The 25039-nt window shown below is 48.9% G+C and overlaps 11 protein-coding genes across 13 annotated transcripts in view; 7 read left to right on the top strand and 4 right to left on the bottom strand.

Moving 5' to 3' along the window:
- Positions 1–548: 548 nt before the first annotated feature.
- On the top strand, positions 549–773 carry PPTG_20939 (hypothetical protein; the record flags this gene model as incomplete). The annotated part of the gene is made up of 1 exon (XM_008894366.1): positions 549–773. One exon carries the CDS (start codon positions 549–551, stop codon positions 771–773), a length of 225 nt encoding a protein of 74 aa, XP_008892614.1.
- A 667-nt stretch (positions 774–1440) lies between these two features.
- Positions 1441–1533, bottom strand: PPTG_20938 (hypothetical protein; the record flags this gene model as incomplete). The annotated part of the gene is made up of 1 exon (XM_008894365.1): positions 1441–1533. The coding sequence occupies one exon, from the start codon at positions 1531–1533 to the stop codon at positions 1441–1443; it is 93 nt and encodes a 30-aa protein (XP_008892613.1).
- A 47-nt stretch (positions 1534–1580) lies between these two features.
- Positions 1581–1772, bottom strand: PPTG_02459 (hypothetical protein; the record flags this gene model as incomplete). The annotated part of the gene is made up of 1 exon (XM_008893545.1): positions 1581–1772. One exon carries the CDS (start codon positions 1770–1772, stop codon positions 1581–1583), a length of 192 nt encoding a protein of 63 aa, XP_008891793.1.
- A 110-nt stretch (positions 1773–1882) lies between these two features.
- On the top strand, positions 1883–4533 carry PPTG_02458 (hypothetical protein). 3 transcript variants are annotated; one of them, XM_008893542.1, is made up of 3 exons: positions 1883–3580; positions 3658–3741; positions 3838–4533. In XM_008893542.1, the coding sequence occupies exons 1-3, from the start codon at positions 1961–1963 to the stop codon at positions 4255–4257; spliced, it is 2124 nt and encodes a 707-aa protein (XP_008891790.1). In that variant the 5' UTR covers positions 1883–1960; the 3' UTR covers positions 4258–4533. The 3 variants fall into 3 exon arrangements, with proteins under 3 accessions (XP_008891790.1, XP_008891791.1, XP_008891792.1); XM_008893543.1 differs by having other exon boundaries at positions 3658–4533; XM_008893544.1 differs by having other exon boundaries at positions 1883–3741.
- On the bottom strand, positions 4301–7331 carry PPTG_02457 (hypothetical protein). Its single transcript, XM_008893541.1, has 3 exons — positions 5574–7331; positions 5416–5498; positions 4301–5339 (listed from the first exon to the last, which is right to left on the bottom strand). The coding sequence occupies exons 1-3, from the start codon at positions 7185–7187 to the stop codon at positions 4433–4435; spliced, it is 2604 nt and encodes an 867-aa protein (XP_008891789.1). The 5' UTR covers positions 7188–7331; the 3' UTR covers positions 4301–4432.
- Positions 7332–7656: 325 nt separating this feature from the next.
- Positions 7657–8227, top strand: PPTG_02456 (hypothetical protein; the record flags this gene model as incomplete). The annotated part of the gene is made up of 5 exons (XM_008893540.1): positions 7657–7708; positions 7776–7808; positions 7870–7919; positions 7990–8113; positions 8178–8227. 5 exons carry the CDS (start codon positions 7657–7659, stop codon positions 8225–8227), a joined length of 309 nt encoding a protein of 102 aa, XP_008891788.1.
- A 4572-nt stretch (positions 8228–12799) lies between these two features.
- Positions 12800–12925, top strand: PPTG_20937 (hypothetical protein; the record flags this gene model as incomplete). Its single annotated transcript, XM_008894364.1, has 1 exon — positions 12800–12925. One exon carries the CDS (start codon positions 12800–12802, stop codon positions 12923–12925), a length of 126 nt encoding a protein of 41 aa, XP_008892612.1.
- Positions 12926–15442: 2517 nt separating this feature from the next.
- Positions 15443–16033, top strand: PPTG_02455 (hypothetical protein; the record flags this gene model as incomplete). Its single annotated transcript, XM_008893539.1, has 1 exon — positions 15443–16033. The coding sequence occupies one exon, from the start codon at positions 15443–15445 to the stop codon at positions 16031–16033; it is 591 nt and encodes a 196-aa protein (XP_008891787.1).
- A 416-nt stretch (positions 16034–16449) lies between these two features.
- On the top strand, positions 16450–16986 carry PPTG_02454 (hypothetical protein; the record flags this gene model as incomplete). Its single annotated transcript, XM_008893538.1, has 1 exon — positions 16450–16986. The coding sequence occupies one exon, from the start codon at positions 16450–16452 to the stop codon at positions 16984–16986; it is 537 nt and encodes a 178-aa protein (XP_008891786.1).
- Positions 16987–17114: 128 nt separating this feature from the next.
- Positions 17115–17648, bottom strand: PPTG_02453 (hypothetical protein; the record flags this gene model as incomplete). The annotated part of the gene is made up of 1 exon (XM_008893537.1): positions 17115–17648. The coding sequence occupies one exon, from the start codon at positions 17646–17648 to the stop codon at positions 17115–17117; it is 534 nt and encodes a 177-aa protein (XP_008891785.1).
- A 7274-nt stretch (positions 17649–24922) lies between these two features.
- Positions 24923–25039, top strand: part of PPTG_20936 (hypothetical protein) — a gene marked incomplete at both ends in the record, with an annotated part of 1075 nt that continues 958 nt past the window's right edge. Inside the window, one exon of the mRNA XM_008894363.1 lies at positions 24923–25025. Coding sequence (XP_008892611.1) covers positions 24923–25025 — 103 coding nt within the window. The remainder of the gene's footprint in view (positions 25026–25039) is intronic.

Below are 25039 nucleotides of genomic sequence, written 5' to 3'. Positions count from 1 at the left end.
TATTTATGCATGTATTAGCTCTAGAATTACTACGGTTATCCAAGTAGTAAGGTACTATCGAGTGGACTATAACTGATATAATGAGCCATTCGCAGTTTCACAGTACAAAACGTGTTTATACTTAGACATGCATGGCTTAATCTTTGAGACAAGCGTATGACTACTGGCAGGATCAACCAGGTTTATATCCTCCATACTAAAGAAGACGACAAGTCGCCCCCAGCACAAAACAACAACACAGAGGCCAGCCGCAAACAGCCCTGCAACCGCCGAAACAGTCGCTAGGCCACTCGCAGCTTTTCCCAAAGTCGTCATTAAAAGCCGAGAATCTTTTTCAGAAAGATGAAAAATAAGATCCTCACTCCAACAGACCCACCTAATTAAAGGCAGATCAAGAAGCGAATAATAGAGCACGACGCAGCACGCTTCTGGGTTGTAGTCCCCGTCCACACGCCGCATACTAGCCCCAGATCAATCCGGTTCTACCCGAAATTGAACTCTTCCCACCGGAAATCCAGCATAAAACACACCACAGAAGGTATCGCATAATGACACGCAATCCGAAAATCGCACGCACACCATACAACCAACCGCAACGCACTTCGCGCCGGCTCCGACAGAGCGTTGTTGTAGCACCTCGCAACACCACCAAATGTTTCATCGCTTTCAAGCACACACAATCGGTTAACTACGCCGAAAGTACACGCCCGTCCGCAACTCCACACCGCTTCGGCGCAAAGTACCCAGAGCAACGCAAAAAATGCGTCAAATAGAACTATATTCTTATGCAGAGCATACGACCCGACAGGATCAAAGTATCCTTGAATCTTCCAGCCACAGTGCTCAAAAACCTTACTCATATTGAACCGTTGGTATCGGTGGAATGTCTGGACAACAAAGGGCATCAAGTCTCGCCCCATTGTCTCGAGGTAGTGATGTTGAAATGTAGCCGAACAGGAATTCAAAGAGGCAATATGCGGGTAAGAAAATTGCTACAATGCCAACGCTTCGAAGGTAGTAGATGGTCCCGGGGTGCCTGTGGATTGTAGCACCATTCAACATCCAAACAGAATTACGACCAGAATATTGGCGTACTGGTCCACCACAGTGAACAAAGTCTTGACAGCATTTCGTGAACTCCAAGCAATCAAAGGTGCCCTCCGTGCTGAAGTAGCCTAGAATTCCATTCACGCCAATAAATGCCAAGATGGACACTCGCGATTTTCGCTCAAAATCACCTCGAATAGCAACCTTCTTCCCACGAAGAGAATACCCGCGCTTGCGGATCATTCCTCGGTTGTCAAAGGTAACCTCATCCAGGAATACCAAGTTCTGGTGGCACCAATCAATGTGGCTTTGTGGGAAAGCGAAAAATATCTCGCTCCTTGATATGCATTGCGCGGCGCTCTAAAACTTTCCATGTGAGCCCAAACTCGTGAATTATTCTCCAGACAGAAGTCTTCGAGATGTCGACGGATTGTGCTTTCTTGAAGGCGTCTTGGGCTTCATCCAGGTACGCGAGAGGATGTTCATGATAGTAATCGAACAGCCAGCGTCGTTGGGCATCCGTGAATTGCCTTTTAGCGGGATTGACGCGCTGGAAGGTTCCAGTATTCTGATAGACATTCATTCACCCAGTTGCGAATGGTCCGTTCCGACTTGTTGAAGATATACGCGAGGTGTTTCTTCGAGTAGCCAAGCTTGTAGTACGCGTACAAGCAATGGTACACCGTGTTGGCGTGGGCATGCTGCCGCGTAGCAGCCTCCTCCATGGTCTTTTGCGCACTGCTGTCACTTCAACTTCAAAGTGTATCTAGCATCTCATTGGATAATAAAAATATTTTTCTTAGTTTTGGCCTCTAACAACGCAGCGTCGATTCGCCGTTCGCTTCGCAAATTTGGGCGGATTTGACAATACAAGTTCGTTTGTCGAGTTGCAAAAAAGCTGTCGTCTCCGAGCATGGAGACGGACGAGCTGCTTAAGGGGCTGTCGCTCCAGGAGAAACTCGCCTATTTCTTCTGCTCGTATGTGCACGAGGAGACCGTAGATCCGGAGGTAGACGGCGATGCCGTGCGACGCTGGGAGAAAATCATGGCGTCGCGCCGCAAGTCTCGAGAGCGCGTGTGCATCCTGCTGAACCAGATGGAGAACACGTCGGCGGTCAACGTGCGCACACTGGATAAGAGCTACCGTGCCAAGCGCGAGTTGTTGCTGCTATCAGAGGGCACGCTTCGTACGGCGGTCAGCAGCGGTGTATCCTCGTCGGGCCGCGGGGGTGTCCTAGCCCAAATGGAGATTGCTAAGGCGAACAACGAGCTGCTGCAAGAGTGCGGCGCTCTCACGGTATTCACGGAGCGTCTTCAGCGCTCAATCCACGCATTCCGAGGCCTGAACTTCCAGCATTTGGATTTGGACCAGGTGGACTCGCTCATCAACGACCTCCAGCAGGATATGGTGCTAGTGTATCTGCTGATTGTCTTTAACGCACACAAGAAGAATGCCGTGTTCGACCGACAGCTCATGATGATCGGTATCACGGGCCCATCGTACTCGCTGGTGTCCATTCTGGACTGCCTCAGCCAACTTAACGTGCTCCCCGGCTTCCCCATCAAGAGATTGCTATTGCTCTTTTACGAGTGGTTCTCTGCTGTTATGGGTGGATTCGACGAACTTAACGCATTGAAGCGACTGCGTCGTGAGCGGAGCGACATTGACCCTTCTATTTTAAAGGATGACGCTGAAGGTGTGCTACACTGCAAAACGTTCAAGCCATACTACGACACGATTCAGCTGGATCCACAGGACCCGTACTACCTTCAGAAGAAGAAGTTCGCGAAGAAGCGAGAGGTGATCCACAATAAGTACCTGCACAGGGCCAACTATGAGCTCAAGTCTCAGCAGTCTAGTGATGTTGATCTTGCTACGAAGCCTCTCGACACTCTCGATGACGAATGGGAAGTGCGTGTAGAAGCGCTCTATCAGCTCTTCCTGCCCTGCATGCGCGACTACACTACATTCCTCGGTAACCTCGTGACCCTGTCTTGTGGCAGCGCGCTAAACGCTCGTGATAAGAAGACTTTCTACTCTCGACGACCCTCGGGCGCGGACCAATACGGTATGACCGACTTCTCTGCTCCTGGCAGTGAGAACAGCAACGATAATCAGTTCTGGAAGTGGATACTTCGCGAGAAAGCAATCGTTTTGGACGTGTCAAACTTGATCATCTTGCTGATTTACAAGCACTTTCGCGCAAGTCATGCGTGTAAGGCAGAGTACTTCATGCAGTTTTTCTTGGAGGCCAATGTGCTGGCAACGCTGACCAAATTCATGAACAAGGATATTGGCACGTATCTTCAGGTATCTCGCCAAGAGTCTGATGAAACTAAGACTGGGTTCTATGCACTCGAAAAGGAGTTAGACAAGCGCACCATCCGCTTTGAGGAAGACATGAACGAGTACTCCATTCAGTCTACCAGGACGATCACGAGCATTCTACGAATTTTGCAGAAGCTGACCAAGAGGAAACCCAACATAATCAAAAATGCTCTCTGCCGAGGGCAAACGATTGTCTGGCTGAAGGTACGGCGGACGATTCTTTCATGATGGTTGTGATCAAGCTTATACTGACCAGTGCTGACTGGGTCGTATGTGAACAGCGTGTGGTTGCTTTGCAGATTCCGCTACCGCGCTTGTATGCTCTTAAGCTGGTGAAGTCGCAAGCAAAGTATTTAGGCCACCAGGTTTGTTGTTAAATATTTGGAGCGCTTATCTAAGATAGCATTTATGGGCTGTGCGCGATGAATGCTTATTAATTTTTGTTTTGTTTCGTTGTACAGTGGGTGAAGAAGTACACGTGTTTCAGCATGCTCACCGAGATATATCTTCACGTGCGACCGGAGCTCGACGATGACTGGTTGCATTATGAGGATGACGACTTGAACAAGCCTCCGTCCCAGGATTCCGTCGAGCGGATCATCTTTGGCGAAATGCAGGCGTATCACCACAAACACTACTTCGATTCGCCATTTGGAGGTGGCAAACCGCTTCCTGCTGGGGCTTCGATGATTTGCGAGGACCGGAAAGAGCTGAACTCGGACTTGTTCATCTCCGACGGCGGACGTTTGGCGAAGATGTACAGCGCCATTAAGTTGGATCCTGTCAACTTCTGCAAGCAATATGAAAAGTGGCTCGACGCTGAAAACCTCAAACATGATGCTACGGCCGACACAGCACCACTTCCGATTTCATTCGAGTGAGGAATGGCAACAGTACATGTGTCTTTACACACGTTCAATGCTTACCAATGAAGGCTGGTCTTTCACGCAAACATTAATTCCCATTTATTTTCTGTTTTTCTTCTTGTACTAAACAAATACTAATAAAGTCCTGAGGATGGCGAAGCAAGTACGCTGCACTTTGCTGAATGTGCACTTAATGAGCAGAGCGCTGTGCAGAGGAAATCTGGTAGACGAGCATCATAGTGGAGTACTTTGCGCGTCGGAAGCTGTCGAACTGGTAGTGGTGCTCTTCACAATTCTTTAGCATGTTGGGGCGGTAGTCAAGGAACGGGCACGACATCTCCGGTTCCTCCGTCTTGCTATTGCTGTAAGCTTCAGCAAAGTTGGCTGAGGAGACTTCAGTAAGCACTGTCTCCTGTCCAGAAGCAGTAGCAGTTGTCTTTACTACTACCTGGCACTTGCTGCAGTAGTATGTGTCTACACTGGGCGCTCGCCAGTAAGCAGCGTTGACTATCAGCTGCTTACAGGCAGCGCACGTTGGTTGCAAGGCAATGACAAACAGCGATTCACAAGCCGACTTCACCGATTCACTGACTCGCTTGCGGAACTTTGCACTGCACGCACCCGCAGTGTTTGGTTCCTTTCTTCCTCTCTTTAAAGGCGATGCGGCAACCCGCTCGGCTTCGCTGGGCCAGTAGTCGCCATCAAAATATGGGGGAAGCTGCGTATCAAGAGTTTCTTCCAGGAGCTCGAATTCGCGTGTATACAAGTCGTCGCAAGCAAACACGACTCCCAGCTCCTTTGCCTTTTTGGCCATGCTCAGGTACCACTGAAGAAGGCGCTCTTTGCCAGGGTTCTTCTGAAAAGAAGGATGGCACCAATAAATAAAATCACCTCCGCGCGTGGTAGGACATGCCCAAATATGCGCGTACTCAAATCCCTTGGCTTTACAGGAAGCCAGGTACGAGATGAGGATCTGGTGATACAAGCTCGTACGAACATGACGCGGACGCATGTACACCAGACTATCAAGGTACGCAATGTACGTCCGGTTTCGGTTGGCGGGCAACTGACAGTGCTTATCATACTCCTGAACATACCTAAATACCATCACAGAACTAAGTAAGCTTACTGCAAAACAAAAACAAATAGGTACATGCGCATGAATGTACTTACATAGAAAAGATGCAGACTTCAACGCCGTTGATCATCTGAAAGACGAAGATGACCTTCGAGGTGTAGTCGATGGTTTGTGGGTACTGGTCATTGCAACAATAAACACAACAGTTAGATTTTGAAGCATCCCAACTGCAGACAACAACATTAGATCTTACCTCTTGTGATGGAGACCGAAAGTTTTCACGCACAACTGAGCTCACATGGCACGAACTCTTGATCGCGGAAACCACTTTCACAGCAATGGACTCCGCTGCTTCGTGTTCACCGAGATTCTCCAAGTGCTGCTGCACCCACTTCTGCATAAACCGCGACAAACCACATGACTGCAGGTCTTGGCTCGTCACAAAGCTCGACATGGTGCTAGCGTCCACAGCATCCATATCACCTTGCGTCAAATAGTCAAACACCTTTTCTTCGATCTGCTCATCAAATCCGAGCGCTCGCGTGAAATCTTTCGTGTATGTTCTGCGCTTGAGCGCGGGGCTGTGAGACCTCAAGAAGTCCTTATCCACTTTCACGGGGAAATCCTCGACAGATGTTTCCATCGGAGACATTCCCAGCTCGTTATTCTTCTCTTCAGCATCAAGCTCCTCGAGACGACAAAGCGGGCACGTGTACATCACTTCTTCCTCTTCGTCGGCGTTCTCGCAAGCATTGAACATCGCACAGATCTGGTGCACCCAGCCGCTGCATTGGTCACACTGCACCCAGGGCTCCGTGAGCTCATCCATGAATTTGGCCTTCAATAAAGCAAACTTCGATAATGAATACTCCGTCGTTGGCGTTGTAATTGTGTGGTCTGTATTCGAAGAAGGCGCCACTTTCAGCGTTAGCATCTTGGGTAGCGAAGTGAAGCACTTAGAGCACCAGTGGTAGTGTCCATCGGGGGTCTTGTAGTACACTGCATGACGTTTAATGCGCTGACGGCATGCACCTGAGCACATGACGAAGGGCGGCTCAAAGTTGATGCACTTCTCATTGCAGATCCCGCACACGTTATCCAGGCAAAACGGGCATGAATGTTCGTTGCGGCGCTTTGCCATTGCCTCCGCTTTAGCCTTGTACTTGGTGTAGTCCGACTCGAACTCCTTGAGCAGCATCGCCGCAGACTCGTGCACAATGTGCCCCGGCGGGTTGAACAAGCAGGCGTTGTTGAACACGAGGCGGATTTCATCTGCACACTCATCGGCCGTGGCATACTCGAGGTTCAGGCATTTGTTTTTGACGATAGCCAAGTCCATGGGGTGCTTGACAACCTCAAAGTAGTGTGGAATGTTCCACACCACTGGATCTACCCGTACGTTAAAAAAACCGTGATTCCCTTTGTGGAACATGAGCTTGGACACGATGGCCAGCAGTGGACGCAGAAATAGCTCGCGCCTTACGTCACGCAGATGCTGCCGGATCTGCTCCGCTGATGCGGTGTTCAAAGGCGACAAGGCCGCACTGCGACTGCTTCTACGGACAGCGAGGCACCGTTGTCTGCGGATAACAACAGTCCCGGGGTTTTCTTCCGTCTCCTGACCACAGTGCTCGCCCTCCTTCACCTCGAGCTTAAGCTTCTTGTCGCGTGGCGCGCAGGTCGGCGCCATTCCAAGAGCGCGTTTCACACCATGCGGTGTCACCATGGTGTCTACGGATGCAGGGTTGGCCAGGCCCCCGCCGCTAGGCTCCAGTGTGGGCGCGGGCTGCTCGGAAGCTTGGCGCTTCGAGGAAGCGAGAAATTTCCCGCGCTCACACGACAAAGCTCGTGTGTCGTTCAAACCCATGGGGGCGGGAGTCACGTCTGAATGTTGGTTTTGTCTTGGTATTTGTAAGACAGCAGATTTGGCGCGCGGCTCCGGCCCACTTGTTGCGGTGGGTTGGCATCCAAATATGAGGCTGGGAGAACGAGATCGGATGGCATCTAACCGCCTTACAAAGTATAAGTTAAAAGTAGGAGAGAGACGAAACGGATTCTTCTCGAAGAAAACCGATCCGGGCTTCAATTGGCTAAAATACGCTTCAAATGGACGAAACCGGTTCCAAAATTATTAAAATTTGGCCTATTTAGTTATTATTTACTATAAAAAAATAAATGTTATTATTACAAAACAAAGATATTTTTAAATACTAGTAGAGAGCATCTCACGTTCGCTGAGTTGCTAAACGGGGCCGGCCCCCTAAAATTATGTGGTACACATAATTTTGGACGACGTCCCCCAAAAGAGATCATATTTCATTCCCAGATCGAGAATGATGAGCAGTGCCTCGGCAGCTGCTAGTCGGGGCGAGGATGCAGGCAGTGATGGTAAGGAGGTGACTGTAGATTGAGTTAAGGATGTACTGTCTAACATGCTGATGATGTGAACACGTAGCGCAAGCTGGATCTGCTATGCCAGTGCGAACAAGTGAGTCATGTGCTTCCACTTCAAGTTGGTGTTTAATTTAATATTTATTGCTTTTTCGTAGGTCAACGACAGGCAGCCAAGCATGTGGCTACGCTACCAAGTGTTGAAGTTGTTTTTGGTCTGATGGCTCTGCCTTTGCTGCTCGAGGATGGAGAGGCTTCTTCTGTGCTTGGAAGCGCAGATGGTCGTCGCAGTGGACCCGTTAGTGACGGACAACAGTGGCGACGGTAGCAGGCGTAGTGTGATCATGATGATTGCACGGGCAGCTCACGCACGTGCGGACAAGGTGGCCAAGTCGCAGCATCGTACGTACAAGAATGCTATAATGTTTGGGCACATGTATGGCTTACTGATGCTAATGTATTGCAGGCCGTGAGGTTTATGAACTCCGTGTTCGCCAAGCTGCTCATACGCGCTAGTTCAAGAAGAGCAAAAAAAACTAAGAGTTTCAAGTCACGCCCAACTGCTCGCGCGTAAGTTTAAGTGGAAGTTATTCGGTTTTTATGGGCATCATCTAGTAGGCGCAAGAACGGTGAATTGTTCACTTTGTGCTATCAGTAAGAGAAGGATTCCTTTTTAATTTGCAACATACAGATAAGTTATGAGTCAGTTGTTTGGTTTTGCTATGATAGCAATTGTTTTCAAGTTTAACAACGTAATCTTGAGTAAAGTTAGTACTTTTACGCAATTTGTCCAACAAGATAATAAATTGAATAACCGCGGTGCCAACGCTCGATTGTGCTGTAATGCCAGCAGCTTCATCGAAGGGATAAGTAATTCAGCTTTTGTTTTAGTTGAGCTAACTGTTTGTTGAATTCTTTTTACTTCGTTAATAAAGGACAGTTGTTTATCACTTGACGTTTGCAGCTGTTGTAAAGTCACTGGTGCTGTAAGCACAATATCCTCACGAGTTCGCACTCGCGATAGCGCAACGTAAGCGAAAGCTGCGCTAGGAATGGAAAATGAGTGAAAGGCGGCTTTATCGCAAGTTAAGCCTTGCACTTTATGAACAGTAAGTGCATATGCGGGTCGTAGCGGAATCCCTTCGCGGAATACTGTAAGATTGCTAGATTTTTTCCCCCAGCTAACTTTTCTAGGAACGACAGGCACAATGTTTGGTACATCTGGCAAGAACGAGGGTCCCATGTACTCGTCTGAAATCTGTACGAGTATTATTGGCAGCTCAAGCTCATTGCAAAATATTAAGTCGTACACTACTCCACTGGACCCGTTGCACAGACCTGCTCTTTGTTCCATATTGTAGGTCAGGCTAACTGGAGCATCCACAGCAATTTTGAGACGTCTTCCAACGACACGATCTCTATCTGAGCTGGATGATTCGGCGTCATGTAAAAGAGCTTCGATCGAGCTAGGCGATACGTCTCTGTGCTTAGCTAGTCGCTTTAACTTAACGCTATCTTTAGTGCGAATATTAATTATCTGGTTAGAACAGCTTTTGAGGTTATGGTTATTCGCTTCAGCAACTTCGGCATCCAAATACGCTATGTGCTTTTACAGCCCAAGTAGGAATTTCGCTGGCTTTGCAGTATCTTGAGTTAAATAAATTGACATCCGCCTGCGTTGGACACTTACTACGAAGACGGCGCAACGCTTCAAACCACTTTGAGTCAGCCTTTCCTTGGTTCTGACTAGCTAATGTGCATACAATCGAAATCTCCTCCCAAATTTCGCGACCTAACACTTGAACAGGACTACTGATTTTAGAGGATGGTGTCGCTAAAGCATGTGGTATTACAGGATCTAACTGCGCTGAGTCACCAGTAAAAATTACATCTCTACCTCCGAAACGTTGATGACTATGTTGGGGCCATATCTCGCGCATTCTTTGATCGATCCAGTACAACATACCGCACGATATTACACTAAATTTGTCAATAATGACAAGATGTACATCTTTGTACTGTTCTTGCAGGCGTTTGAGTTTTGTTGCACCTCCTTTCTGGGTCGTCATAGGTGAATATGGACTTGAGAATGCATTTCGAGAGAAAGAGGTTAGCTCTAATGCCGAACAGGTCGTCTGTCCTTTAATATTGAAAGCTGCTGTACCTTGTTGAGCTAATAGTAGCACTCGCTTTGAAGATCGTCGAGTAGCTGAGTGCTCAACAAAAAAAAAACGTTGTGGACGTCCTTAACTATGTGTTTAATGAGCCAGCTCTTTCCACTTCTTCCTTCGCCCTGGATAATCATTGCATGGGCTCACACGTTGTACTATTTACCGATGCCTGAAGCCGAGCACGAGATTGGACCATGACAAATGCAAATGGTACCCATTGGGATTCATCCATTACGGCGATTTGTACATTACTATTGACATCAATTATAGGGTACTGATAGCAACTTCCATTTGGTTCTGAATAGGCGGTGCTTTCACGAGCTCGACGGATCTCTTTTTGCAACTTTATCCAAGGTTTTACGTGCGTTTTGATGAACGTCTTGGCCTTAGTGACATCCTCACTCGTGTACGATCGCTTAGCAGTCCATTGAAACAAACTAGAATCATTAGTACTAGTGCAAGTTTCATTTGTATTGTCGTCGCCTGGTGCAACTAGGTATGACTCGTCTTCAGGCCCATCACCTACAAACACGTACTCGGAGGAAGGTAGTGTAGTGTGCACCTGAGTCGCTCTCGATTTTTTTAGGGCATCAAGCTCGGCCTGCCGTGATATTTTCAGGCTAGATTCGTGGCGGAGCTCACTTTCCAACACATTCTGCTGCTCTTGCTCAAACGTTTCAATGCATTCGTCATCTGTTTGGGGTAGCTCTTCTAACGTCCGCCATGGTTTATGGAGAAAGATTTCAGCAAAGCAAAAATTCGCGTTTGTAGAATCCGGTGCGATCCATAGAGTCCCACGAACTACATGAGCTTTGCTACGAAGCTTAACGAACCCGTAGCCATCACATCACCTCCAACAGTTAGAAATTTCAGCTCTAGTAGCAATATTATCGACTAGCTCGTATTTTTCAACGAATGTCGCTAATGTCATATCTCGAATAGCTCATTACGTGGGCGATTCATGTAAGCTTTTTCTACCCGCGCAATATGAATCGAGTCATTGCGGTTTACACTCTCCTCGATATCGAATAGTTCAGAGCCGTCTACTCGAAAATATCTCAAGCTATGCCTCATTGTCTTAACTTGCGTAACTTGCCTAGATTTTCCGTAAAGAGGAAGCTCTCTCAGTAAAATATAGTAGGTCTCCTGAGCACTGACTTCACGAATGGACAAGGTTGCGTTAGCGACACGCTTTAGGATCGCATAATTCGGTAGGTTAGGATCGCATCTCTTCACCGCTCGAGTAATTACTTGTCGAAACCTAAGTGTGTCGGGATCAGCTTTGCTAACGTACGCGGCAGTGTACTCGGCTGCTCCATACGCGTTGCCAATAAGTTGAATATCCACGTTAGCTCTCCAAGAAGATAGTAAGACCGGAGAGTAATTGTTAATTGTTGGCACTTCTCGCTTCAAATGAATTTGCATCGATGTAGCTCCGTCATCGGCTTTGTTGATATGAACTTGTGTATTTTTTTCTAATCTCTTTAAAATAACCGAAGCGACAAGCGTCTCCGCGTTTGCGACAGGACGATTCTGAAAAGCAAATGTGTTGTTGCACTCGCTGCACTAGTTGAGACAGATCACATTCCCACTCTGGCGTACATGCATCGGGTGGTCTGGCAGTCAAAATATCGAATTCGTTGTTTTTATCGTGGCTGCATGTAGTACATGTACAATTTTCTAACTCCTCTGTTGTTTTTGCAAGCAGAGATATTACAGTGTCAACGTACGTAGCAATGCGGGCTCGTCCGAACTCAGTCTGAGAAAGATCTATAATGTCTGGTGCGTCTTTGATCCACAATAATGCATGAATGTGCGGAAAGCCACGGTGCTGGAACTCCACCCGCCAAAAGTAGTCATCCACTTCTCCAAGAGATTTAAATTTACCACAAATTACATGCTTAAAAAATGAATCGAATCGGCGATTGAAATGTCGTGCAGCAATGTCAGGATTCTCACTAAGGTATCGCCTTCGCTCAGTACTCGTCAAAGCTCAGGCTTCCGCTAATGAACGCTCTGGGTTACAGGCTCGAAAGAATTCTGGCCACATTGTATTTGCCGCACTCAATGTTAGGAAAAATGTTGGCCAACGGGAAGGCAGCACTCGATTTTCGATCATGCTCATCAAATCGTCTCGGGCGCTTGCCCAGTAAAGTCCACTACCACGTACACCTCGAAAAAAAGGTTTCAAAGAGTCTAGTAGCTTCATTGCCGCAGATGCATCGGCCTCAACGCTTTCCGAACAACCAATGGTTTGTTCCGCCGAGTCACTTGACTCCCCAAAAGATGGTAAGTTGACACGCTTCACAAAACCACCTATTTGACGCTTTTGAATGAGATTTAGGCAGAAAAACTTAAAAAAATACATGAATCACAAAGCGGCGGTCATGCCATTTCATTAAATGTGCGCAATATTCGGCTAAATTGTAGTTATGTTCTCTTCCCGAGTCATCATTCGGTGGATGTAGACCACCTCGGCCATCGGGGAAAAGCGTTGGATAGCAGTTTTGAAAAAGCATCTTAGTAGTATATTCTTTATCAGTTCAGTTTTTCGAGCTAGATCCGCGGTCGGATACAACATTTGTCCTGCAGCTCGACTTGCTACTTTTGCAATCTTGTCAGCCTCAGTTTCACCATTAGCAGAGTCTGCTTCAAGTTCTACCGATTACGCAATAGTAATTTCCTCATTCGAAGAGCATACTTGCTTTCTTCGCTACTGCTATCATTATCAACATCAGGCATACAGTCAACGTCGTGTGGATCACTGGTATCACGTTTGGAGTTAATTTCTGTCTTCTTGTAAACGTATGAAAGCACGCCTTCTTTCTCTTCAGGTTTTGGGCACCAGGAGCATTGGAAACAGGAAAACCGTACGATTTCCTGTGTCCTGTGGAATGCCATGATCTTCTTGGATCCGATGCCCAACCCGTCGAGCATGCTCCTGTCGACGGTCCCAGCCACACTCACCCGTGGCGACAGATCCCGGCCACAGCTCACCCAAACGTCGGCATTCCCTGCTACAGCGTTCAAGCAGCGACGGTAGCTGCTGTCCACCCAGACATTGGCGGTCCTCTGCTACGGCTCGTCTTGGCGGCGACGGTCCCCAATTGCTGCTCTTCCAGACGTCGACGACGCGTCGGACGGCCCCCAGACACAGCCCAATGCTCCCAGTGCTCTTCCTCCTCCTCAGTAGCTTGAAAGCGAGTCGCCTCTGGAGAGGCGACTCTTCAGCATAGCCTTAATTTTTACAAGTTCCACTTCTTACCAGCTTTATAAGAGATAGCAGGTGTTCATCCCTTAATAAAGGGTCGTTAAACCAGGGAAATGAGCATAAAAAGTGAGTTTTTACGACATTTCTTAGCCTCTCCATAGTGAAGGGTGATTTCCCTGTTTCAAAGCCGACCCTATCCTTTAGTGACTTTTCAAGGTAATGACTCTGATTGAATCCTTAATTGAAGAGCTCAATTTTACCTTCAACAAATAATCTAAATGTTCTTAAACCGAGGTTTTTTCCCGCATGTTTTGGTCCCAGTGTGCATGATTATAAATTGAACCCCTAACCCATTCCAAGAACTAATAGATACACTTGTAAAAAGTAAATAAGAGCTTATATAGCAGTCGTAAAAACACACTAAATCAAAGTATCACATCATTATAGGGGGGGGGGGACTTCGTCCCCAAATATATATTATTTTTTAATGAGTAGGGCTACGTCTTACACCGCATATTAGGCATGTGTGTTCTAAATGAATACAAGACTGCATATGTGTTCTATTCGATTAGAACACCAATGTGTTGTACATCGAACAAACTGTTCAAATCAGAGCAACGGTGAATCGGTGGGTTCTGGAATCTGGCTTGGTCGGTAAGATTTGACCCATCTAATCAACCAGCCTGGGTTCAAACCCGCCTGCGTGCAGTGCACATGTTGTGTATTTGTAACTGGTCTTTTCTTTCAGCGGTGGCTGCGATGAAAACGGAGGTACTATATTAATTGCTTTAAGAAAAAAAAACAGTTTTGTTTCTTGTTTTTAAAAGTAATATTGAAGTGAGCACCGAATATGAATTAAACAGCGTATCCGTCTACCTTCACCGCGATGTATGAACCTATCCGAGCTAGAATCACGGTTTGTGTTGGGTTTTCTACAGTGTAGCAAAACTTGGACAGCAGCGTGTAATTCTTGTCTACAGTGTTCACCTCGATTTCCCAGCTGTGCATCTGAGCAGCGGCAAAAAAATGTCCAATTCGCCAGGTTCCTCCGTCCCGGTTCGGACATTGTCCAGGTACTTACCATCACAGAGACCATCAAGGTCGATCAATGTCTCTATGTAGCTTGAAATATACTCCTGTAAAGGCGGTCCGATGTCGTGTAGCAGGCAGCAGAACAAGCTGAATATACGGGTATCGGGCAAATACCACGTCGGCGCTGCGATATCTAGCTGCCCCTATTGTCTGCATCAGCGATAGTACAGTATTGTTCGTTCCAGCGATCCATATCGACATCTCGAGCCACAAATCATGCAGCGGTGGATGGAGAGCTTTCACATCAAAGTCCTTCTTTGGGACCAGACCACACTGCGCAAACACTCGTTTGATACTGTGCTCTTCCTTGCTTTTCACCCAATCCAGCGTCCACTGCGCCACAGTAGCATACCGAGGCACCTTTGGATTACCGGTCTTTGTCTGCACTGAAGGGTCTGTTTGTGCCTGCTAGTCGTCATACCTTCCTCTGTAGAACTCCTGGTAGCTTCGATTAACTGCCACATTGAGGGGTTGTAGGATGTTAGTCATGTTTGATGGTACAATTTGTACAAAACCGTTGTACGCTTCAAGCCGCTTGGACTCTGCAAGCTTCACGTGACAGGTGTAGGAGTCTATGAGGTAGAGAACCGGCTCACGGTATAGCTGCGTCTACATTCTACCACACATTACCTGCCTGGACTGCTCCAAAAGATGTCGGCTCTCCACATTTCGGTGGCATTAACATCGACCATTACGCCAGGAGGACACACAGGCTTGGTTTTTAGCTTGGAAAAGAGTCAGTGAAGGGTCAGCACTTTTCCATCTCTTGTGATCGTAAAACCTGCCGTAAACCTCCTGTGGCTTGAGCCGCCTTTTCTTAGTAGTGCTTCTCATGAACCACAAGTAGTAGTTGTAGACTTCACCTCAGTCTCAAAGTAACGCGGTACCTGAAACACCATTTGTTTGTTACGCAACCATGTTATCACCATGGATCAATTATTCCAATAAAACCGCATACAATTATTGTTTGAGCGCGGTACCAATTGCGTTCAAAAACGATTCGTGTATGCTGCTGGCTAAATACCTTGATTCTTGCGTTCTATGAACAATGTAATGGCTTGATTTAAGGAGCGTTTAGTGCACCCTTCTTCTTGCGTATCATGGCGCACGTCTGGGAGCTTTCACGTGAGAACCCTAGCTGCTAGGCTAACACCTACGTACTCCAAATGTAAGCTGTTAAAGTATCCTCATTCTGCAATTTCCTGCGAGACCCTCAAGTTCGCTCTCTTCCTTCAAGCCCCCTCTCCTCTCCTCACGATGGCAAACCGTTCTATACCAGCTCCAACTTCGCGCCAGCTTTGTGCCGTGCTGTTCGAAGAACGAGACGACCGATATTACTGCCGTTTGTGTCCACTAAGCCGTGCCAAGCCAAGAAACGGTGGTTTCACGTCCGTGATTGACCACTTGAACCGTAACCATCGCGGCGTGTATCTGGACGAGTATTACATCCTTGCCCGCCGCCCAAACGCACTTGATAACTACGTTCGCGTTACGGTTGATGGGGCCATTATGAACCGCTACCACTGGATGGATTGGGTGATACTGGAGCACCATGAGCTATCTTTTTGCGAGAAACCACGAGCCCGCAAGTACACGTCGCTGGAGCCCATTTCCAGGTATTTGCTGAAGCAAGATCTCGACTCTGTCGAGGTTGCGGTGCAGGCTCGTGTTCGTCAACGTTTGTCTGGCAAACCCTTCGGATTCCTCTTGGACGCATGGACGGAAGCTGGGACTCACTATGCCGCCATCATAGCAGTGACTTCTTCGGCCTCTGATGCTCAAGTTGGAGACAAGTTTCTACTCGTGTTTTCTACGTTCGCTGATGAAGGGGACCGACTCGTTCATTGACCTCCTGGATTACGCGATGGATACGTATCGATTAAACGCCGCCAATCTGATGTTCTACGTATGTGATCACGCCTCTGTGAACACTGCGCTTTCGGCAAGGACACAGATCCCGATGATCGGGTGTGCGAGCCATCGACGTCAGCTGGCTGTTCAATGGCTCCTAGGCCGCATCAAATGCTCCTACAAAAAGTCCACGACCTGATGGCGAGACTTAGCACAATCAAGAACCGTCATGCTTTACGCGACGCTGGAGCGCTCATGCCCATCACAAATAACAAGACACGTTGGAGCAGCACATTTGAGATGCTGGATCGCTAATTTGATATTGCGGATTTCGTCGACATTCGGACCGCAAGCTGTTAGACGTGCTGTTAACACCGGTCGAAGAGGTTAAACTCGAGTCTATTTTCTCGTGAATGAAAAAGCTGGAGAGCGTCAGCAAGCGTCTACAGGCTAGCGGTGGAAGTAAGCCCGAAGCTTCGCTACTCAACGTTCGCTGCCTTTTCGATGCAGTCGTCAAGGAGTTTCCAGCAACAGCAAAGTTTTTAACGGCTGGTGCGAACGTCGTTAAGGCTCCTCACTTCGAGAATGCTGTAGTTAAAGTGCTGTCCAAGAAAGAGTCCAAGTTGAAGCAAACCGAGATTCAGGCTATAAGTCGCCTGGTAGACACGCACGGCAACGACCGTGAAGATGCAGACGAAAATGTCGATCAATCCTTTGCTGATCGTGCACTTCGTGATACGACCCAACTGCATCATTCTCGCTATATTTCCCTGGACTGGATTCCTTCAACCTCTAATGAAGTAGAGAGACTCTTCTCACGGGCAGGCCTGGTGCTTACTGTTAATCGGCGGGCGATGCACCCAACCACGCTGGAGACGCTTCTCTTCCTCGAGTATAATCGTATTTTGTGGGGCCCCCAGCTTGTTGCATCTGCCGTTCAGCAGGTATAGCGTCGTACTCGACGGCGAGTTGAGTGATAAAAAATTGTCAATAAACAATTTTTTGATTGACCTCGAGCAAGGTTGCCAATAAAAATACAATATGATTGTGCGCAACCCTGGGTGATAATATTTCTAGGCTAGATATTATGCTTTTTCGATGAGGTACTGGGCCTGCTGAATGAATTAACGGTAGATCTGAGGTGCATCAGCTGGAAGCGATTGTGACGTTGTCTGGCGGCGGGAGACGAGGTTTCGGCGTCTCTTGAACCTGGACAAGCAGCCTGAAGAGGTCTCAAAGCCGGCAGCGTCGTCACTATGCGCAACCGAGAGATGTTCATTGCCTGTGGACGAATGTGCGCGTCTTTGACGCGAAGATCTTTTGCATTACGAGCCGTAACCCACTCATAAAGCCTTTCCTTGACCTCTGAGCGCGCTGGTTTGTGCCCAGCCCCACTAAGACGAAACCACCGCGACACGCGAATTGCAACTTGGCGGTTCTTGGCGGCGGCTTTCAGTTGGTCTTCGACTTCGTGCCACCCTCGGAATGTCTCCACCGGCACGTTGTACTTAGCGCTAAGAGCTACGAAGCCATATCCTATAACACCTTTCTCGTAGTCCGCCAGAACTGTGAGCTTCTCGTTGTTGCTGTAACTTTGCCTCTCGCTACTCATCGTGACGAAAGATGTAGAATGAAGAAATAAGGAAAGTGAAGGAGGCTATTTCAAAAGACTAGTGGGCGGCTCAGGACTGTTGGAACGGTTGACTGGTGAGTATTAGACCAACCCATTTTCGGATCATGTGCTCTATTTAAATTTGTATTTAAAACGGAGTTTGAATTTCAATTCGATTCAATCAGGACCTCGTTTTAGAACACATGTCTAATATGCGGGGTAAGACGGTAGCGTCCAGGTAGTTTTCACAATCATTGTCAAGGTTCCAGTCTTTTGGGGTCAATTGATCCTGGTATTGCATAGATCTTAAAAACTTACAGTACGTATCTCTTTTAAGTACGATCGACTTCCAAAAATTAGCATTTGTGGAGAGCTTGTTGCAATTTATCTACAAGGACAATGCTTCGGGTCTTAGCTCCAAATAATGCCTGGAAAAGGGTGAGTGCAAAAGGTATCTTCAAGCCCACTCATTGTTGCTAGATTCGCTAGAACGGAGCTCTGAAATCGCTACGTTGAATCGCTGAAGTAATAAACTTGAGGCGAATGTTATCGCGGTCTTCCTCCTTAGTGTCGGGGTCGTAAAGCCAGTCCGTTCCGTTGGACTGCCCTTGGCATTCGTTCCAGTTTCAATATCCACAATTTCCGTCCTTACGCTCGCGACAGGAACGCTACGAGCGCCTTCATAATTTTTCCCACGTTTCACTAGAGTCTCCTTGACCTCACCAGTAGTTATTGGTGAGCCCTCATCTCCCTCTGTGTCGCCAGTCAGGCAAGAGGAAGGAGCGACACTTCCTTCCCCTTCCTCCTGCCCCCCTTCACTGTTGGGACACACCGGTTGGCGTTCCGGTTGTCGCGCTCCGCACCGCGCCACGTAGTCTCTCGAGGCTAGGACACTTGGTCACTGTGTGGTCCCCTTCGCCGCAGAGGAAACACTCCATTCTTCGGCGTTCTCCGTTCCGATAGTTTCTTCGAAGCGTCGGCCTGTTGCATACCATGGCGTAGTGACCCAGTTCGTTGCATCTGTTGCAACGACCTTGTCCTCTTGGTCAAGTTTCGCGGCTGCACCCAATACGACCGCAGCGACCACAGACCACTTCACCCTCGGTGGTACGCGTGTGTGGTCCGAGACAAATACGTAGAGGTCCAAGGGCTGAACCCGTGACGTTCCTGTTCGCAACTGGAACGCCGCCACGCGGAGAGGTCGGAGGAGCCACAGCGCTGACTTGCCCTCTCGGCGTTCCTGGCTCTAGCTTGCGTCTCATCAGCTGATTCATCTGGCGTAGCTCCTGGAGCACTTGGGATTCCGTCGAAGCCGCTCTATTCGTCCTTGGTTGTCCCGTTATCTCGCCCGCGAACTCGTCTTCCTCCTCTACTGGGAGATGCAGATTCTTGTACAGCAGTAGCGCACATGCCTCGGGAATCGACGTGACCATGCTCGCGTTCAATACCGCCTTCATCTGCTTATTCCGCAGGCCATCCAAGAAGAGATCGTACCTCATACGAGGCTCGTGGTAGTTCAAGGCTTCACACATTGTCGAAATCCTGTCGCGCCACTCCTCGGTAGACTCGCCACGCTTCCTCTTGGCAGCCTTGAGTCGGCTCCACAGCTGTGCAGGAGTCTGGCAGATAAATCGGTTGTGAAACCGCACCCTCAGAGCTTCAAAACGATCGATTCTGGAGTTGTACCACCACGCTTGACCAATCTTGCCCTTAAGGCACTGCTCGAACGCCGTCAACCTCATCTGGCCGTCCATACCATGCGTGCACTTCTCGAAGGAACGCCAAAACGCCGCCGCCCTTTCACTCGTAGCGGTGTCGGAGTAGAACGGAACGATCACCTTCACGGCGTTCCTCAACACAGTTGGGATGCCCACTATCGGCTCGTTCCGGCTTGGTTGCGTTCCAATTCCCTGTACAGCATAATTACCACCGTGGTCGTGCGTCCGATTCGTCACAGGCCCTTGACGGTACGCCGAATGCGTCTGGTAGCTTCCTCCTTGACCACCGAAGCTCCTACCAATCCCAAGGCCTCCCATGCTCACAGGCGCCTGAGTTGCGGGAGCTGTCGACCACGCTGGCAACGTTCCACCAGAGTTCCATCCAGCCGCAGGCGTTATCGGAGGCTGAAACGGCGGGTAAAGAGCATTCAGGCGTGCCGCGCCGTCCCCTCCATCGTTCCTGCTGGTGCTCGGTACCCGAATAGTCACGCCACCGTATGACAGGATCGCAGCCATCGGCAATCCCACTGGCGTCGAAGCTGGCGCCGGTAGCGCCACCCTGGGAACCATCGGACCCTGATACCCGAGCATCGGTGTGCTAACCGGTTGCGTCTGACTGACTAAGGCGTTTCCTGTAGACGCCGGGCCTGGGCGCGACACAGGTCTCGCCCCTTCGGATCGCGGCGTCCTTGTTAGCGTTCCTGCCGAGACGGACAGTCTCTGGGGTGCCCGACTGAACGCGTCGACCAGCATTTCTTGCAGCACAGAGTCCGTCGTCGGCGTTCTGGTCCTCCTTGTCGGCGCCTCCACCGTCCGAACTGGCGTCATTCCTAGCCTTCTAGGGGTGTCACTCTCTGGATACGGCGTTCCAGCCACACCATGGCGTTCCACCACACGCGGAGAAGGGTGCCTCGTCGTCTCCCTAGTGTCGAGCGCCGCACCGGCTGGCGTTACTGTCGGTACCTCGCCTCGCGTCTCACTCACAAGAGGTAGCGACGGCCTTGACAAATCAAAGGAGAACGCGTCTCCTTGCCGAGCTCTCGAGGTCGATATCGCGGCTTCCGCGGTCTCACCAGCCGTCGTCCTCGCCGGTGTCGGCTCTTCGCTCGGCGCTGGTTGTTGTGCCAGTCGCGCGAGGAACTGGTTGAACATCTTTCGGCCCAGGGGCGTGTCCAACACCGACTCGGCTATCCTTCTCGCTCTTGGAGATAGGGGTGCAGACCCAAACGTGCCGTCGTCGTCCCTTCGAGTCTCTCGAGCTTCGCGGCCCTGGGCCCTGATTTCGGTTCTCCTTGGCGTTCCGCGTTCCGAGCCATCGTCCGAACCGCCCCCAGTCGGAATCCTTCCACGCACGTCACCCTCGACGGACCCTCCTGTGTGCTCTTCGTCTTCGTCTTCGCGGATCTCAACAGGAGGTGGCGTTTCCGTCTCAAGCGGGGGAGCCCATCCACCGAGCCCCTCACCGCTTCCTCTCCTAGTCCCTCTCCGGACCACCCATGAGAGCTCATGTCTCGCTCTCGCTACCCTTTTCCCTCGCCTTGGCGTTCCGTTGCCAAGGAACTTCGAGTTACTCTCTCCGCGCTTTCGTTTCCACGATAATCCGGCGATAAGATACCCTGCTTCTCCACCAAACTGTCGCGGTTTTCCTCCTTAGTGTCGGGGTAGTGTATCTAGCAGGCCGACGTAGGAACGAGAACTAGAGCGATAATTCCAAATGTAACTTGATATATTCTGAGTACTTCTTTCTTAAGAAGGAAAAACACGACGGAGCCTCTCCCCACGGTCTCCCTACGACCTAGAAGCTCCTTACCTGTTCACAAATCTCTCCTACGTGGTGGGTCACAACGAGGTACCCTCACATTCCCTCCATTCCAGTCCGACTTCACACGTGGAACACCGACGTCTGCTCCTCTTGCCCTTGTTTGTAGGATGTAGCACGTTGAGCCTGTACAGAACAGACCTTCTGAATGCAGTCCACAAGGAAGGTGAATCCACCATCTAGCTGTAGACCGTGACCATGCCCTCTTCAATTACTTGTAGGATTGAATCTGTGATATTTTTATATTGAAATTGTATGTATCACTGCATCACTCTAACGCGCTGATGGGTATCGCAAAGCAGTCTTACTTCAATTTCGGACCGCACGTGGAGATAAATTCGCGTTGAAGTGTCCGAACATGGCGCACAGAAGTACGATGACTTCTTACCGCATAAACTGCTTTTTCGCTGGACACGTTTGTGCTGTTGACGAGCTCCCGCGCTTTGTGGAATACCACAGGAGGTTCTAAAGGTAGGCATTGGTCAGTACAAAATGAATACAGCTCTGTTAAATTTACACGCGTGTCACGTGACAAGGCACGTGCCATATCGTCCACACTTGTGTCGAGGCGTCCGTGCTGTCGTGGGAAGCGTCTCGTCGCACACTCATTGAAATGAGCTGATGAGCGAGATGTAGACATAACATTGGGAAGTCTACGGTACCTGAACCGATAATTGCTGCGGCATCAATCTCGAGACGATGCGCGAGTTATACCTCTACCACAACCATGCCTAAGACAATTCCGAATAGAGATGCTGCCATTTTTAATGCTACATTCCCGCCCAATAGCACGTGATCCTCGGTGGTAACGTGGGCAGCAATCAAGAAACTTAGAGTTAGAAAGCCCCATCATTTGGGGATATATGGTACATAAACCATATTTGATGATATGTCCCACTAACTTGCTTTTCGCAGCGAACAGTCTCTGAAACGCCATTCGTGTTTCTACACGGTGACAAATGCAAACACTATCAGTTGCAGGTAGCGTGGCTTCCCCATTTGCAATGACGGTTTTTGCCTTGCAATCCGCTCAACACGCTACGTACATCGGCAATCCTGCATCCATTGCGCTTTGCAATAAATCTCATGATCCTCGAGCGAGGCCGGCACTGTACCACTATTTAATATGATCTTTTGGGTACTCTTTCGTAGCCATTTTCACCATACCCATGAACTTTAATCCATGTAGGGTCTGCAGCTTTTGACCAACGTCTTCACGGATGCAATCGCACTGTCAGCGGTATAGTTTTCCCTGTTCCTTTGTACGGTGTTGCCAGTCGTAGCAGGACCGCGCTTCCCTCGCCATACTCCGTGGAGTCCTGCTTTCTCTGTTGTCTAGCTGCACCTTCAATCATATCGAAGCCTAGTAAACCTCCTGTCTCGCCATCCGCAGCCGACTTTAGTTCTGTACCTATGACATGTGGCTTGTGAGCAATTTTGGCTTGTGCGGCAACTATTCACCGCATTAGCTTTCTTCCTGCCCTCCTTGCACTCATACACTCATTTACAATAATGATATCACCGGGTGATATCACTTTGAGACGCTGGGCGTTGAGGTTATCGATCACTGGTCGTACCCCCCCCCCCCCCCCTTCCGGGTCAGACGGATGTGTCGAGTCAGCAAAAGCAAGAGAGTCTAGGATCTGCTCAAAAGTATGCCGAAAATATTTGGAATCACTCGTCATAGTTTGCTAATGTCGCACTGGTTCTTATTCGATTCCTTCTCCAATAAACTTTTATCAAGCAACGTCGAGGTCCCAATGGCATTGCCAAACGGATTCCCACCCATCAAAACAGTCCCCCTTCACCAATAGTTCTATATTTAGACAACATGAGATTGGTGTTGATGTGCTCGAGTGTGCTCCGAATGGAGCTTGTCGTGTACATCAAGTAAAAACACTTGACAAAGACACACACTAAGTGCGGTGATAAGCGCAACGATGCTTGCTGAGGCTGAATATGGGCAGCTTGATGGACGAGTACACTTTTTTCCCACGGCAAAGATACACAATCGTTCGCTAAAACAGTGCCCAAACTCTCAAACTCGTCTACGTCGCCGCTGTTGTCTTGCCTTTAATGGTGTGCTTGGCCTTGAGTCTCTGTTACGAGGCAAATTGAGAACTGAGATTGAATCGAGTGTTATCCAAACTATAACTACAGCTTGTTCGCAGTAGTTTTTCTTTGAGAGTTTTTTCATGAAGTACTGGTCCACGAAGTACTATTCCACATTGCAACGGACGATGGCAATTGCTTCCATCTCCATCACAGCTGTCGACGTTTGAGTTATTGACTTCTTGGTCTGGGATGTCGAAGAGCTATCAAGAGGGGGATATCGTTACAACTCATGTGAGGAGCCGCCACAGAGGGTATTGCCCCAGCTCGGAAGCACTGAAGATGACCCCTCTCAAGGATTGCTGGCCTCAATGTTCAACGAGAGGACTGCAACAGTTTTTACCATGCCGCCGTCCCATTTGATAGAGTAGGTAGGCTGCCGAGACGATTTGTAAATCTCTAGGACCAATACGCGCCTTCCCTGATACTTCGTCTATATGTGTGGACCCGCATTCCCACACCACATTTAGCCGCACCTTTTTCTGAAGCTTGTTTGAAACCAAGAAAATCACAATTATTCTCTCCACTAGCAATTTACGAGCGCACATTCAAGATTTGATGATACGAATTCACAAACTAATACTCTGTGGAGCCTACTAGTAGAATGAAAAACCCATGGGTAGGCGGAATGGGGAGTAAAGATTAAGGTCTTCCCTCCTCCGTTTCGCTTCAGCGGGATTATACACCGTGTTAACCACTCTTACTTATCGAGTGCCGTCGATTCTTTCAACCGGGATAAAGGACCGACTAAAAACCACAGATTACTTTAAAGTAATCCCTATAAAGACTAAAATCCTGCACATAACCATACCATAAAATCTCCGACCTCCGACCTCTCCGACTTGTACCAGAAAGCTGGCACGTAAATGTAGAACACATGAAATTTGTGTAAGTCATGTGTTTGAGATTAGGGGAACTAAAACAGTGATAGGAATGCCCAGAGAGCAAGTTTTGTGTCGAGTTTATAGGCGGCAGGAAATCGCCTGAAACGCTCTGTGAGCTGAGAAAATCGCGATTTTCTGTTTCTATGTATTTTGATGCAACTTTGGCTCAGGAGCACTGTGCTCTAGAGCCGGTAAATTCAGAAATGAGCCCGGGATTCTTTGATCGTCCTGATAAAAAAAGATGCGTCCCGATAGTGTGAGTTGAGGGCAGCCAGTCATGGCTGGTATTATTCTATTGACTCGTTATCTACCAATAATACGGCGACACTTGTCAGCAGGCAATCGACACTCAAATTTACTGGCTCACAGCCACACTCGCAGACCGACAGCCAAGCTTGGAGATCAGTCTTTAATTTTTTAACGCTACTGCGCAGATCTCCAGCCTTCCTTCCAAGCGTTCGCTGACTCCAAAACCTTCAGAGAGCCCACAAGGGGCCCCCCCCCCCCCCCCCCATCTCCACGACAACGAGGCTCATTGGAAAAGCACAGAGTCTTCTCTGAGGTTGATGGTTCGATTCCAGCCGTTGTCTCTCTTACGTATGCATGTATTGGCTTCTTGCTCGGTTACTAAACTACTGGCTCGAGAATGTCTTGTGTGTGTCCAGGTGCGGGATATCGGATGGCCGTCGTTTGCAGAAGCCGCTGGTGGCACTCGATCATGGCGTTCTGCACCCCAGAACGATGAAGGATGCGGAGGTGCTTCAGGACGGCCGCCGCCCCGCGCGAGGTGATCTTTTGCTGGACCAGGAATTCGAGCACGGCTGCTTCAGCATGCTTGCCCAAGGTCAGGACCCGATC

The sequence above is a fragment of the Phytophthora parasitica genome (genome assembly GCF_000247585.1).
Source record: "Phytophthora parasitica INRA-310 unplaced genomic scaffold supercont2.2, whole genome shotgun sequence".
NCBI classification, from domain to species: domain Eukaryota; phylum Oomycota; class Peronosporomycetes; order Peronosporales; family Peronosporaceae; genus Phytophthora; species Phytophthora nicotianae.
The sequence above is the reverse complement of the archived record's forward strand: the minus strand, read 5'-3'. Positions and strand labels throughout refer to the sequence as shown.